Source organism: Macrosteles quadrilineatus, unplaced genomic scaffold (genome assembly GCF_028750875.1).
Source record: "Macrosteles quadrilineatus isolate MER2022 unplaced genomic scaffold, UCM_ALF_1.0 Scaffold_4__1_contigs__length_99947679, whole genome shotgun sequence".
NCBI classification, from domain to species: Eukaryota; Metazoa; Arthropoda; class Insecta; order Hemiptera; family Cicadellidae; genus Macrosteles; species Macrosteles quadrilineatus.
In genome coordinates this window covers 72,700,484-72,717,507 of record NW_026542597.1, presented here as the reverse complement: position 1 = coordinate 72,717,507, position 17,024 = coordinate 72,700,484, and the positions used below count along the sequence as shown (strand labels likewise).

General features: G+C 32.1%; 1 protein-coding gene across 1 annotated transcript; it reads left to right on the top strand.

Moving 5' to 3' along the window:
- Positions 1-33: 33 nt before the first annotated feature.
- LOC128992498 (uncharacterized) lies at positions 34-16,475 on the top strand. The gene is made up of 7 exons (XM_054416092.1): positions 34-113; positions 7,365-7,496; positions 11,419-11,508; positions 11,744-11,891; positions 12,466-12,602; positions 13,249-13,398; positions 15,308-16,475. Exons 2-7 carry the CDS (start codon positions 7,418-7,420, stop codon positions 15,454-15,456), a joined length of 753 nt encoding a protein of 250 aa, XP_054272067.1. The 5' UTR covers positions 34-113; positions 7,365-7,417; the 3' UTR covers positions 15,457-16,475.
- Positions 16,476-17,024: the final 549 nt, after the last annotated feature.

Sequence of the window (17,024 nt, the reverse complement as noted above, 5' to 3'; positions counted from 1 at the left end):
AAACCCTGTTGCCCCTGTCGTCATCTCAGTCTACATTGCTCGGAGCTGCAAGGCGGGGAGTGACTGTGGTGTGCACCAGGGATGCGCTTTAGGACCACTACTATTTATTGAAAGTAGGTAAAGTATTAAGGGTCGTTAGTTGTTTTGATGTATTGTCTTTCAGTGAGTGATCGATAACAGTAATTTAACTTGAAGTTTACAAAGTTAAATGAGATAAGCTTTGTTACCAAATCTAAATCATAATTGATAAAAAAGATGCAGATGTGATACATATTTTAATTCAAATATGTTTATATGAGATTATCTAAAATATTTGTATTCTGAGACAAATATGGCATTTAATACTGTACTGGCAATCGATACTGTAATCTCGTAATTTGGCGTAGTACAGGTATTATACTCGTTTTGACAATGTGCAATTCATTCTTTGTATACTAGGTACGTACACTAACTTCAATGTAACATTTCATTTGCAACTAATAACAATGGCAATGTCACGATTTTGTTTTGTAATAAATTTATAAGAAATAGTGCATTATTTGGAAGAATCATTACATAGTTTCACAAACTTAAAGTTCATTTTAACTTCTTAAAAGTTGCATGTTTAATAAATACAAATATTGTGAAGATTTTGATATATTTTAAAAGATTCATTAGGTTTATTATTCAGAGCTAAATGTTAGGCATAATTTAAGAAAACATTTTGATTCCGTTTAGTACTTAAAAATTCAAAATATCCAGTATTAAGAGTGATAAAACTCCTTTATAGAAACTTAATTCCTTCTTTCTAGGTTTATGAGTTTACACAGTTTTTGTGGTGTTGGTAAACCTTTCTAATAACAATACTTTTATAGACATTCAATATAAGTTAAGCTATATGATTTGATAAGAAAGACAACATAAATTACAAACCAACCTTTTGAAGTTATTAGTATTTACAGAATAATTCCTCAATATGATCTTGATATGTTTTTTATAATAAATGACAAATATTTTGAGTGGAAACAAGTTGTTGTGATGCATGCTGGGTATCCTACCTTTAATAAAGTTATTCGCAACTTCGGCACGTCAGTTTCCTTCATGTTAGGAATACAAACTATTGAAGGTCCCATTGTCAGAATTAATTGAGGCTGAGAGACTTGCGGTTAAAAACTAAATATTTATCTAAATGATGGACATGGAAGTTTAGCTGGAATTTTATTTTACAAAACAAACAACATATTTATTTTACGAAAAACTTTCAATCGCATCTCTTGTAGCCTTATTTGTTTCATATGAACAATTAATGTTATAGCCTGTTTAATAGAATTAAAATAACTAAAAACAAAAGTTTGTGTTAATGGTTTGTGTATTAGTTAAATAGCAAAATAATAATATCAAATTAGTAACAAATTTATTTTGTAAACAAAAACTGAAATAAACAAAATATAAATAAACTAAGCGTTATTTTAAATGCTTTGGTGTGTAACCACCCCTTAACGAATTCCATACGAGCACTAAAATTACCAGTCACAATTTCGGTTTAATTTGTCTTAAACTCAAAGGTTACTCTGGCTACTGTCTTTAACAGGCGCCTGGGACAGCGTAATCAATAGATTTTGAAGTGGGCTTGACAGTACTGAAGTTTAAGTTAAGACTTTAGTTTAATTTATTGAGATATTGGAATATATTTTTTATTATTATCCATAAAGTTAGTCCATAAAGCTAAGTTTTTGTTGGACTGCCACTCCAAAAATTTTAGACAAATTAATTGTAAGCTAACAATCTATCATTGTTATTGTGTATTGTTACATTTCGAGTAACCTCAATGATGATAAAACTATTACAATATACAATGTTAACTACAGAAAAAACTATTACTATTTATTTGAGAATTAGCCTATTCATACAAAAAAAGTTTTACATATACTAAACTAACCAATACTATCAAACCTACCAATGTACTAAACTAATTTACATATCAAGGCTTAAACTACCGTGTTTTTGTACTTTAATATCTTGTTTGTTGGAAGCCGTGACGTATACTTACAGACGATATTACTGGCAACGATTATAACAGGATCAATCCACTTAGGATAAAACTAATGACTAGGAAATCCTGTACGAATAGATGTATGCGTTATCATAAAATGTTAAGGAACCTCAGGAGAATTTCTATTAGTGTAGCTTATATAACGATGCAAGATAAAAATAGTTTGTAGTTCGGTCGTTAATCGTGTAGATTTTGCTTGTCTATGACTTAATGAGCACATTAGTTTGTATTTTCTACTTTTACAATATATTTAACAAACAAAATTACTATTCCCTAAGCAAATAAGGACACTCTTAGTATGACCACCCCTGAAATTGCTAAAAAAAGATTTACCAAAAATTGCTAAGGGTATGGAAAAAGAAATGATAATTAGAAAAATATCGTATAAAAAAACCAACAACCCTATAAGGTAAATTGTTGAACATCTAAACTAAAACCATAGAAGGAGCAACACAAGTCGACTTATCACCCCATTGTAAATGTTGATGCTTGTTTTTCGTGTCTAGTTCATGTGCGTAGACGAAATTTTTTCTAAGATTTTAGGGTTATTTTCATCTTCTGCCATATCGTTTGACGTTATGACTTAAACTATTTGGTTATATAACTTAGAGATTAGTTATTGTTAGTGATTAGATCGTTTTATTTGAATAAATGAGGTTTTAAATGACTGAAATAACAAGAAACAAATTGTAAACAAAACATGACCTCTTCAGTGCACAGGACAGAAATAACAATAAAATAGGCTTCAGCTAATCCATATAAATGACGAATCTACTAACGCAGAATGTTTTATCTATGCTAAAACTGAACAGACCTTAAGATATAAAATAATACTACCCAAACCTTGAATGATACATCAGTTGGTTTCGATTAAGAATGGCTAGGAAAACAGCTGTTTAACCTTAATTTTTACAATGACCAAGAGAATCAAACCGTACCGGTAGTGTATCAAATTCAGTCAGGGGAAAAAGTTTTTAACACAAAATCCCCAAGTGTTGGCCAAACTCAACGATATGGCAATGAGGAGTTCTATACCCAAGGTGAACTACCTATCATAGCACTTGTTGCATAGTAGATGTATCAAAACATCTCATGTCAAAAGAGTGACTTGAACGCGCGGTTTTAAGGAAGTAGATAATCTGTATAATGGTAGTAGTTAAACGCCGGCTGGAACGATTTTAATCGCACGTTGTTGGAATTTATGCGAATTATCGTCCGATAAAAATGCCAATTACGTTGGAAGAATATTACAGATTTGAAAAACATAAATACTGTAATTATTTAGGTTTTTTTTTAATCCTCACATGGATTCGATTTTACGCTTTGAGAGTTACATGTTACATAACATCCCCTTACAAACAAACTAGAATATGCTATTAACGATAGGTTCGATTATTCACTAACCAATAATAAATTACCTGGCTTAGATTGTATAGTTTGTTCTTAGAAAATTGCTTTACCCAACATTTTACAGATTAATGAGAGTATAGAGCAGATCGCAGGGAGGTTAAATGTTAAATTCAAAGAACAAGAAAGTCACGAACACGAAATATTCAAGGGGTTGGGGAATGATTGCACTTTCTAAGGATTGAAGACGGAGTGTGAGTTTATTTGTTTAGGAAAACTAATAATGTGGCATATGATGGTAACATATATAACTTTCAATCCCATATAGAAAATGATTAAGTAATTAAACGTGAGTTATAGCTTAACCTACACTAATGTTTTAATAAGAGTATCTACAGAAGAACCTGTGGTTTACTTAAGTGTTAATTTTTACACTTTCAAAAGTAATATTACAGATAAAGAATTTTAATGATAGTAAATGTTCAGACATAAAAAAAGCTCATAGAAGCTGAGTGCACAAAAATTAGAGTAATCTAATATTTAACCTAGCTATACAAATTTAAAATAGTATGTAGATTTTAAAATTGCAAATAAAACACGGAAACGCGTTTTATAGTAACGTTGACCTTAGATAGATTTGATTGAGGAAGCGTGTCCGTTTAACCGTATCCAATTTCACTGAGTAATCCTCCATGAATATTTCAACTAAACTTACTGAAAAATTGTTCATAGAATATAATATTTTCTGCTATACAAGGAAATATCGGTTGTTAAGCCTTAAAGATTGTAATTTCTGTTTCGTTTGGAATTTATTTTGTAATAAGTATCAGTAAAATGTTATATTTTAAAATAGTTATTACTTTGAATAGCTTTAAAAATAATCATCACACGATACATAGTGCTAATTTATTTGAGCCATCTGGGTTGAAAACACACTGTTGCGAGAGAATTTAAAATTTATGCTTTTCTAATTAAAATAACAAAAATAATACCAAAAAGTGGAACCTACTACATCAACTTTTTTAGATTGCTGATGAACTAATTTGGGAAAGTCAATCCAATGTATTGGAATCATTTGTTAAATTGACATTAGAAAGTATTAGTGAGAACGAGTCACAAGAAATTCCCTAATTTATAAACCATTCAAATCCTGACCCACTGACAGTACATAAAGAAGTGAAACTCATCTCTATGTATGGAAATCAGTTTCTAAACTACGACGTAATACATTTTTGATAATCATTAATTTTGATTGTATAAACCACATGATTTATATGTGCGATAACATGTTGTCGTGTCGTGACAAGTGTGAAACAACAGCTGATGTTTAAATACATATTATCTGCTGTTGGTACACAACAATGTTGACGTCAATATAGTGAAGTTTCTAACGAGCAAAACATGAGAATATTAGTTTTTTTCTCGTCCTCGACCTTCGTATGATTCTTTGTTGCCGAGTTTGATTACAACAGAAACTACGCTGGTTCTCCTTGCTTCTCAGGTAGATAACATTCTTTGAGATTCTTTGCTGATCACAATAATTCTAGGTACATGGTAAATTTTTAGAATTGGAAGTATTATTTATGCATAAGGTTTCCTTTCTAAATTTGGAAGGTACTACAATGTCAGATTACACTTTCTAAACGTATGACGATATGGTTAGGTTTGTTACGATTATAAATTACTATACATTTGTAAATGTAATAAGTGGCCGCGTTAAAAGTGTAAAATTATCTAGTTTTGTTATTTGTCACCTTCCCATCTTAGTAAACTACTTTTATTACTCCGTGAAGAAAGGAGCTATTTTCTAAAACAGCTGATAGTAAAGAAAGTAATTGTTTGCCAAACTCTAATTCATTGCAAGGAAAATGCGATCAGCTGATTTCCCCTTGCTCTAAATTTACTTCTCCTTGCTCTCAATCAGTTCTCGATTCGCACACCACGGGCGCTATTGTTTTTGCACAATTTATTTATAATATAATATCAGCTGTTTTATTTGTCACCAATAGAAAATGGGAACAAAATGCTGCTTTTGCTGTGTTTTAGGTTGAAGTCCGTATTTACTGAACAATGATCATAACTTTGAACGAGTAACACTATAACAATATATGTAGTAGTTATACATCGATGGATTTATCAAGCACTTTAATTATGGTCGAGAATATGTAATGACCACCGACTCGTGTTTTGAACATTACTTTTCACTACACTACAAAAACTAATTATTTTCTTAATTAAAACAGACGTTGGATATTTCCTTATTACAGTTAGTAGCAATACAAAACTTATGGCAAGTTTTAGATCAAGCCACCAATTTAAACTTAAATTTTACATTGATTTTTCAGCGTTGGTTGTTGCAAATTAAAACAGTTGTTGGAACAATAACAAATCGTTGTTTGTTTACGTCGGCAAAATCCAAAAAATATAGTGAACATTACTTTTCCATAGTAAACATTCTTTTCCGTAGTAAACAATCTAATGATGAATTTACGCAGTGATAAACATGTAACAAAAACAGTTCATTTCACAGTTATATACCGAAATAATTATTCCCGCCCTCTTCTTCACCGCATACTCACATGAAATGCCCCCTACAGGCTCGGCTTCGCCTCGCACGAGAAATTTGGTGTTCCTGTGTTGAGCTTTTGGCCTCACTCATAAAACTTGAGCACGAACCAGAAAATACCACTTTCAGTACTAGTAATGAAATATATAATGTCCTTTTTTGTATGTGTGAACAGAAGGTAATTTTTACTCATATATTATTCAGTGGTTACTGCAGAAATCATACGATATAATCAAACCTCAGTATGTTTTAATACGTTTTCCTGGGATATTGTACGGTTTCGGACTGTTATAATATGTGAAAATAAAGTTCTATATTTCCCTTTTAGTAAAAAGTCCATTTAATTTAATTGTTTTTAGACTGGCTGGTTAGCCCAGTGATTAGAGTGATTGCATAGCAATCAAAAGGTTGCTGGTTCGACGCTGTGTCAGTAGCTTTTTTATGGTTCGAAACTGGACCCAGCTGTTACTGATCATTGGGGCTTTAATTAAAAGATTCTGACTGAACTTGGTTTGTATTCTTAATAGGTGGTAATCTTATAAATAAAATCCTATACAGCACATTAATCGTGTTCTTGAAAGTATGTACTGTATTGACCTTGAAAATGTATTTAAGGAATAAACAACATTTCTGTACTGAAATGTTTGCCAATATTGTTAAAACACAAGTTAAAATGTTCCAAAATGAAGAGTAAATATAATTAGGTCACAGAATAAATCCGATTGGTTTTAACCAGCTAAAACTCTAATGCATTATCTTTTTCTTCAGATTTGTTTGGGAAGACAACGTTTTCGACGTTCTAAAAACTTAAATACAAAGATTTTATAAAATAGTTTCTAATTTAAAATATGTATTTTAATATTATCAACTATAACCTTCTTTGTAAATTTTCGAAAAACCTAAACTCTGAGGCAGTAAACTATTTAGGTTTATTATAAGCAAATATAAAATAACTTTTACTAAGCAGAATATTACTGCAATAGTCAAGGTACATTTTTTCATGGCGCATTTTACACTAGCCCGGTATTGGTTTTCACATTACATCAGGCTAGACCTAGAAATTGCGGTATTATCACTTAGAAAAGATCTATTTGTTATCCGGCGGAATTGAACCCGGGAACTCAGTGACCGAAGACCCGTGCTCTAGCCCCTAAACCAGCACTCCCCCAAGCCATAGCACATAAATAGAACTCTAACAAATTTACTCTATAGAAACAACGCAGGAAAGCTAAGTGGAAAGACCCCCTGACCGTTACCCCCTCAGGCGAAGTATTAACAATCAATGACTTCCACAACCGTTCCCTAATCTCCATGACGTAAACACCCTCACATTAGGAAACCCCTTATCTTAGGTTATACTAGACTGTTGTGCGCAGCTATAGAACATTCTAGCGAGTCTGAAGGGTGTTGTGTTTACAGAGTTAGTGGCGCAGTGTGCAGTGTGAGTTCTCAAGTAGTAGACACTAGCAGAGATGGCCGTAGCGCAGACATTGCTGATGATATTCGTGGTAGTGGTACACCTGCTGCTGAAATATGAAGCGTTCCCTACAGGTAAGAATAGATAAGTTTTGTATTTTTTACATTATTCGTAAGAGGGTTCAATACCCTGATCTCGTGACAATTTTAACTCCAAACAGTTCTATTAAATATAGCCCAATTAAACTATCTCGTTTGGAATCGAACCGGTGACATTCAGATTTGAAGGCTAGCACTATAATCTCTTGCATACAAAGGATTTAGCTGTGGAAAGTAACGAATCTGTCTAGGTGTCAAATATTAATTGGGGAGGTTTTTGTTGTCTACTCATAGTATTTATCCATAACAACATTTGAATAACGGAAAAAAATACATTAATGTGACTGATCAGAATAAAAATTTAGTACATTTTGTGGCTGAGTTAATTTAGATTAAACATTCATGTATTTAATTCCATTATACTGGGCGTCACACATATCCCTATTTAAACATGCAAGCGTGAGCAAATCGTTACATCTTTTAATCCTTGCATTAGTGGGTTTCTTTAAAATAAAATTCAGACTATTTTGTTAATATGTTGATACAATTTCCTAAATATTATTACTATAAATATTTCTCCTTATTTTAATACTTAAAGCTTCTTCTTCCTAAGGTTAGTAATGCTATAATAATGGAATAATGTTTTCAAACACTGATCGAAAAAGACTATAGACCCATTTAATGAAAATGCTTCTTTATTCAGTTCGCCTCAATAAAGGAGCTTTTTCATTTCATTTCATTTACATTTAACATGCTAAAAATTCATAGATATAACCAGCGAAACTAAAACCAGAACCAAAAACAACATAGAACAGATAAAAATGTAAAACAATTTGTTTTTCATTTACATAAATACAATTACATGGTACAACACTACAATATAAACAGTTTTAACAAACGATAAGGTGACTTCCTTGCTGTCGAATCCGTGGTTTCATTTGAGTCTTTCTTGGGTGGAAGGCTTATAGACCTTGGCATCGCTTACATTGACAATAACACTTGACTAAGTAGGGTGTATTGACCTTATGTAGTTGTTTACAAATAATATTGGTTGAAATAAGTTCGTGGACAACCTGAAATTCCAATTTGTTCTGTCATCCACGACTCTGTATGAAAGCAAATTGCCAAAAAAGGATTAACTTGCTTTAATGTTAGGCCTATAATTGTTCAGTTTAAAGGCAAAGAAGTTAAAGATTACAAAAGTAAAATTCACCACTGTACCATTGTGTTTCCCAATCCATAGTACAACCATTTTGACCAGATAAAATTAACACCATAATCTACCAAAGACCTACATGGTATTTTCGACTCTAACGATGATGTATACCTGCCTTGTATAGTCGTATAAAGCTATTGAATGATTCAAAACACTAATTTAAAAAGGTAAATAGTAATATGCTAAAAATATTATGGGTTCAGGCAAGCAATAAAGTATTATAACAATGAAAAATAATTGAAATTAACTTACGGTGAAAAAACGCTTATTTAAAATGGTACTACAAGTAGTTAACGATAATTTTGCATTTTCTGATGAGGAAACAAATTAGAGGATTATTAAACGCTTAAATTGATACATCCTACCTTAACTCAACATTATTATTGTCTGAAGGCGCATTTTATGCCTACTTCAGGGCAATTACTTGCCATAATTTCACCTATTACATAGCAGCGTGAAAATTGTACGTCATAAAAACTGATTGGAGGCGTTCTACAACCTTTATGGCATGTTTTAAGGGGATGATGACTGACTATTATGAGAAATTTATTTTACCGGTAAAAAATCTTCATGTACCGGTATCTCTTAGGCTAGGCGCACACGAGCGATTATTTTGAGGCGACTATTTCATCGGCCGATCTGTGCATCATGTATTTGAATGGAAGCGCGCACACAGGCGATCGAGAATTACGCCGATTTTAAAATCTGGGTTTTGCCACAGATTCGAAGGCGAGGCGATTGTCGCCCGAAAATCTGTAACGTACAGATTGTTATCAGTCCGCGCACACGGTCGACTAAAAAATCGGCCAGTTGCTTGTTGTTCTCCACAGGAGTCAGAACTTCATTGTGAGTTGTGTTGTTTTCTTTGCTAAAAAAGACCACAGCTGTTATAATAAAAACTGAAACTTTAAACAGACATTCTATAGAAATTAAAGAACTGTTTACTGTCATCACGTAAAGTGTATAGTTTATGAAACTGTCGATTTAAAAGTCTCTGACTTACTATCGGATGAACCCAATATTTAAGTTGTCTTCTTTTTTTCTTTGATCTAATTAGAAGAGCACAAACACAGGTTAATTCAACAAAGTCCATTTTTGGATAGCATAAACGCACTAAAAAAAAAAACATTTCCCGACTAAAAAATCGCCACGTGTGCGCCTGGACATAAATCAAGGGCAATTTATTTTTGGCCGATATTTTTATCGGCCGATCGAAAAATCGACCGTGTGCGCCAGGCCTTATGCTTGGTTTGGGAATCAGATTCAATTAGTTGCTTGTTATGCTTTCCATTAGGAGTAGAGTTTTTTGTGTTTTTATTTGGTCATTGTCACATTTGTGCTGACTTTTTTTACAAAGTTGATTGTCGTGACAAAGTTCTAATTGTGACAATTACAAATAGAAATATTTATACACTTATAATGTATGACTAAGAGTTAGTACAGTGACGGGGTTTGGGTGCATGCCAGTTCTAACTAAAACTATTAATTCAGGCGTTTAAGTTTGTAAAAACTATTCAGTAATGCAACGAATTTCATTTCCAATATATAGGTTTCAGGTACTTATGTCAAGCACATGAAACGTTTAAATACTAACTGATTTATTTTAAACGGGGCATGAAATGATATTCGTATATTTTACAAACATAAAATTGATCAGTTAACTAAAAAAGTCACCATAATTAGGAATGCTTCATTAAAGATAAAAAAACTTATTGTCAAAGCTTATTGTAAAATCACTGTCTTTGGCTACTACGACATTTTCGATGTATTCAAAGTATCACCTGACTCACATGATTGGAATGTCGCGCTGGACATGAATATTGTAAATTGGATACCCATTAACCAATTATATGATGATTGGCAATTAGTAATAGCAACATTAACAACTTATTGACAACACACGTTTAAGGTCAAGATTACGAAACTCGTATGACGCTTCACATCAGTGCAATCAAGTCTAGTGTACGATTTCTTTATGAGACAAAACAAGTGTTGACGTGTTCTAGAATGATCCGAATATAATAGTACTGTACTTAAAAAGAATGTTTCTGTAAATACAAGTATTATTTGTATTACATATCTTTTGCCTTTCTTTGCTATGCGTGTGGTCTGTTATTCTATTGTGTGTTACCTGTTTTAGCGAATTTCTTATATAGGGAATAAGCTATTACCGTAGGTCTTTCATGGTAAGACTTGGACCCGGGACCGATTTATTTTTTTCATTTTGATGTCCCTAGAAGCCTTTTTACCCTAAAAACACAAAATTTTCCAATTTTTCTCTAGACCATTTTGAAGAGCTTAAAAACAAATAATGTAGTACATAGAAGTGTTTTTGTATGGTTATTGGTTACGGTGAAAATTGTGAATTAAAAATTCCCATGTTATTCTTATGGAGAATATTGTAAAATGTTGTAGTTTGCTTGTTTATGAAAATTGCAGCAAACCTAGGTCCTCTTTAAACCTAATGTTATATAAATGGATTTAATTTAAATTCAATTAAGGCAAATGGTAATTGGTTTGCTGTGGTGGGGGTATTTTGCTATTCGTATGGTCGTTTGTTGTGTCTCTTAGCTGCGTTTTGTATATTCTTTGCCATCATGTTGTCTGTATTGGCTCTTGTGTTTCATTGCTATGTTTCGCACATTGTTTCCTTTATTATATTTGTCCCTGGTGTTTCATGACTGTGTTTGGAATATTCTTTGTTTTAAGCTGTGTTTATTAACTTTTGTGTTTTGTTTACAGTATCGCCCTTTAGATGCTCCAGGACCAGTCCAAGACTAAACGAATGTGTCAAGGAGGGTCTAGAAAATGTCCTAAAGTACTTCAAATCTGGTAAGTCTTCAGATTAGTTGAGTTTTCCATTTTCTTTACTTTCTCTTGTTTATTTTAGCATTAAAATTAATATTAAATTAAAAGTGCTTAACCAAGAAATTAAGTACAACACCGAAATTATTTAAGGGCGAGTGTAAAATGGACGACTCATCGTTTCTTTTTCACTAAGATCCGTTAATTATCTAGAGAACTATTCTTCCACTGTTCTAACACATTCTCTGGTTGTTTATTTCAGGTAGCATGCTGCTGGGAGTACCCCCGCTGGACCCGATGGAAGTTCCATTCCTTCAGATCAAACACGACGAACACAACCTGACTTTAGACATCAACATGAAGCACGTCGTCATCACTGGCTTCACAGACATCGAAATTGCCAAAGTCACGTGAGTCATTTTCCTTATTTTTTGCTTGATGTTGACGCCAGGGGTATTTTTTACAGGGAGGCAATGTGCAGTGTACTAAATCGAAGCTTTTAGACAAAGCGGTCCAAACACATATGTGTTGTGTGACCGAAATTGAACCCATTCCTCCCGTACCGAAGTCCGGGACGCTAAACTCTAGGCTAGCAACACACAAGATTTCAAGTTCAAATATTGAACCATCTTGTTCGTTTGGGCAAACAAATGCACACGTAGCGAGTTCTAATTGTGTCTGAGTAGTGTAATAATCTGTCACACAATTTTTATTCATCAACGGTCAGCTATGAGAAGGGCTATAACTTTTGGAAATTTCTTTAAACTTGGTAATTACTTATTCAAACTCTTAACATTAGTTGAGTCTAATCTATTACTTTCATGTCTAAGTTTCACTTTTTACTTGAAACGCTCAAAGGACGAAACAAAAACTCTTTTATTATTGTGTTACTAGTTTACTTCTGGTATAACTTATCTCTATTTTAGTCATACATTTGAGAAAATATTGTGTTTTTAATCCCAAAATGTTCTCTTTATTCTGCAGGACTATTCTAGACGACATCAACAAGCTGGAAGTTACCGGGAAGACACCGTTCCTGCATATCACAGGAGAGTACAACAGTGAAGGATTGATAGTAAACTTCCCTCTTCACAGTGCTGGTGCCTTCTCTGTCAACATGAGTAAGTATTTAAACAAGTAAACAATAAATAATGACAAATAATCATGGTGCACTCGATATAAAATAAAAAATGTTTCAATTTCAAAGAGAAGAATGGCTTTGAAAACAAACGTCAACCTTGGTGTTGTGGAGATTTCACTGACTCATGAGATAGAAGTTTAGAAAATAAACTTATCATTCAACTCAAACCTTGAAGCTCCTATAGGCTTCTTAAGTCCTTTTGAATCTTTAAGTTGTACGTGCCTATGAAATCTGATTCATGGTAGGTTTACTATCATCAATACAATTCTTCAAAATATCATGTCATAATTATAAATCTTTACACGATAACACGAAATTCTCCCACAAAACTATCTTACTTTGTTCTCTATCTCTGATTCAATATTCAACTAACAGAGTGTATACTGTACACAGTACATTACATAAACGGAATCAAACAAAAATATATTGAGCTATATATTACTCTTCCAATGTAGACTAAATTAAATCAGCTGTGCCAGACAGATGGTTATCATATGACCTGATACATTTTGTTAGTTATTCAAATCCGTTTATTGACAAAACTATAAACGCTTTCCATATCTGAATGCAATCTACATTCATTATACGGTTGATATTATTCGCTAACAATGATCACCTGTTTACAGCTGATGTGACGTCATCATGGGTGGTGTACCTGAGGGAGATATCACGTGATGGAGTCAAACATCTGGAGATTGACGGGTTCGACATAGACATGATGCCAATAACAATCTCCTTCAGACCTGCTGAACAGCTGGATGGTGACAATCATTTGGGTGAGCAAATATATATATTTGACCATGCCGTTCATATTGTACAGTACTTGCAAAATAATTGTTAAAAGGTTGGTTAAACTACCTGCAAAGGTTAGGTCGAAATTTAGCCCAACATTGGTTTGCAATATTATAAATCATTGTTAATTCTTCTGGACTTGTATGTTAAAAATTCACTATGGTACAGAACATTTGTTCATTTAAACTTTACTAAACATACTTAGTTAACGCTACTTTTGAAACTTTAACTAACTATTGTAGATAATTTATAGGTTTTAGCGAATTTCCCTATAGGGAAGTAGCTATTACCGTAGGTCTCATGGTAAGACCTAAGCCCGGGACCGATTTACTTTTTCATTTTGATGTCCCCAGAGGCCAAAAACACCATTCTTTCAAATTTTTATATATCAATATATAGAACGTGAACTAAAAAATAAAAAGGTAAATTAAAACCGAAATGTAAACTAAAAAGCAAAACATCGTTTGACTAAATGATATTCCCCGTTTACACAAATAAGTCCTAACATAAACAAAGATTAGGGTTTCGTAACAAAGATTGATGCTGTTTATTGATATTTTGCTTGTAAGCGTGATATCCTAGTTCCAACGATGTTTTGCCAACAGTTTTCAGTAGCTTAAAAATGTATCTTTAACGTTTAGTAAGAATATTGGATTAAGAACATTAGTTTCTACTTGCCAGATTCACTTTTGGAATTCTCTTCTGCAAAAACTAGAGTTTCTTCAGAGTTCTAGAGTTTCTTCACCTAATGGTCGTTTTATCTTCAACATGACACCTTGTAAACAAATTACTTCATGCAGAAAACGCCAAGTCACTTATGAGCTCAGCAATAAATACTTAATCTAAGAGGACTCGAAGTAACGATAAAAACTAACATAGTCATCATACAATCATTTGCGTGAATAGGCTAGTTTATTTTTGGATAGTTTCTTATTATTTATATGTTTCTGACAGAATCATTAAATACTTTAAAAGCTTTTCAAAATTAGTTATTTTTGCTTAGTGTTGAATTGCATTAACACACTGTAAACAAAAGGTTGTTGTACCTTGGTTCTCCAGAAGTATAACTATGTGTAGCTTTGTTACTACATTAGTTAGAGTCCAAAGCTACATAATATTTAGGATCGACTAGCTGAGTACAGGGAAAAAACCTTTTATCTGCAAATTATTTAGTTTGCAACACATGTGACTTGTCAGACCAAACGAGTACAAAGGTTTTCTTGTTCTACAGATTTGCACTAATCATTAAATTATTGTATAACACATGGTGACCTTGGTCGGGGAAATTAAAATGGCAATTTAGTCTGTGAACTGGTTGATGGGCGTTTTCCTATAATTAACCGGTAGATAAGGTAAATGACCTTGTAACTCGTGCTTCACAACCCTTTGTGTGTTCGTTTAACTTCTTACGTTCCGATTTTACAAACCTGAATGTTATATAACTTACAATTTGATACTCCAGATTATGCATTTGCAGAACATTCCAATGTGTTATAGAATTTCATCTTGCTAATATTATAAATGTGAAAGTTTGGATTTTTGTGAGTATGTCACATTGAGGTGCACGTTTAGATTTTGTATATGTAATATATACAAAATCTAAACGGGGGTCAATTGAACTGAAATTCATACGACTATTTTAAATTCAAAACTCTACTGGAAACCCGCCACACTTTTTTTCTTAAGAATGCACATAATAAATATAAAAGAATTTATTATTTTATTTTATTTTATTTAAACGGACATTCCATTTTGATTATTAGAAATGGTTAAGCATATTATTTCGGTTTAGAATAGACTGTCTTCGATTTTATTTTCGATTGTATTTTTATTTTGCAACTGAACCAGTAAGTCCTATCGTTATTATTATTTATTTTACATATTTTTTTTCAGGTGAGGCAATGAATGTCATTTTGAATGAGAACTCCAACGAGATCTACTCCATAATCAAGAAGAAGCTGGCGTCGGTTTTCAGCGGAGTTTTGACAGACTTTGCCAACCAAGCTTTGAGTCAGATCCCGGAGAGAGCTTACCTCGAGTAAGAAGAAGAAACCGGTAATGGATAATATCTGGAAAGCTCTGTTGAAAGAGTCACAAAAGGAGGAACTCCTTGAAATAAGATACCAGGGAGGAGGAGAAGTTCCGATACTGTGATACTAGTTATGATGTCATAGATCATAGAGTTTATTGAGCAGTTTTGAAGGCTGAGCAACATTTTTCACACAATGTAAAACGTGAAAATAATTATGTGATGATAGTAATTTATGTACTTGATTTAGTATAAGCTGTACAATCTAATAAGATCGATTTCACAAACCATTTGATCAACAATGAATGCGTAATCTATCTCAATACTTAAAACATCAACATTATTTAATCTTTGTAAGTCATTTTTTATCAAATTCGTTGAGTTTTAAATTATTCTTTATGTCTTCTTTTCAGAACATTGCTCAAACTAATAAGTTTTTTTGTTAACAGATTATTTTTAGAGTACAATATGGATTAAAAATCGTTTCATATGCCTTAAGAAGTTCCAATTAATTTAAATTAATGCAGGAAATTACAATTGTTCTGTAATGTATAAGAAAGCCACAAATAAGTTTACTCCAGTCATTACATTACTGTATATGTTTTATGTAAGTATATACTATACAAAATACTATTCAAATAACTTTTGGCAAAACATTATGGTAGATACTTTATCTACCTTCAAATTTTCCATGCTCAAGTTTTTTATTAATGTGATTGTGTAAATTACTATTTAAAATTGAGTGATTTGTGTTGTTGTTAGCCTTAAATAAGTAGCTTTAAAACAGAATATATAAACTTTGTATAGGTTGGAATGTTTTGTTATATCAAAGTGTATTTACACTAGGTGTTCTAATAGTAGCATGCAACGTGATTTGTGAAAGTTTTATGATGTATATATTTAGTATTTAAGGGGAAAACGATTAAGCTTTAGTTTTATATACTTTGTACAAATATTATCATTGACGCTTAATTAATTTCTTTGTTATTTATTGTTTATGTGAATCACGAATAAACTTATTTTTACAGTAAACCCTGTATTTTCTTCTTATGTATTAGAGAATTATATATTACCGTAGTCATCATGGTCAGATATACGTTTGGCACATTGTGGTGAGAAATTACTGTACACCAACAACCATTTAAATTTAATTTTAACTATTTAAATTCAATGTAACAGTTGTAAGATGAAGTATGTTGGACAAACAAAAAGAAATATAAAAACTAGACTCAAGGAAAACGCTTCTCACAAAACACACAACAACAAGAAAGATCAGCAATAGCGAAACATTGTTTAAAAACGGAGCACACAATTTGAATTTAAAAAATACTAAATTACTGAAACATGTAACAAAACCCAACGAACATAACGCAAGAGAGTCATTATTCATAAATAAAATGAACAATCTAGTAAAAAATAATAATGGTTCAATTCAAATTTAACATCAGTAAATTCCAAATTTAGTAAGTTGTTAAACCTAGTTCAGATTTTATTTTTATGTATTTTTAATTTTTTTAATAATTTTACCTAAATGTTTGACTGCATAATTTTTATATTTAACTACTATATTCTATTATTTAT

Excerpts from the sequence above, each read along its gene's own strand:
- LOC128992498 (XM_054416092.1), top strand. The coding sequence starts at position 7,418 with ATGGCCGTAGCGCAGACATTGCTGATGATATTCGTGGTAGTGGTACAC. Across the intron at positions 11,509-11,743 it reads CCTAAAGTACTTCAAATCTG|GTAGCATGCTGCTGGGAGTA; the intron begins GTAAGTCTTCAG and ends TGTTTATTTCAG. Across the intron at positions 12,603-13,248 it reads TGCCTTCTCTGTCAACATGA|CTGATGTGACGTCATCATGG; the intron begins GTAAGTATTTAA and ends ACCTGTTTACAG.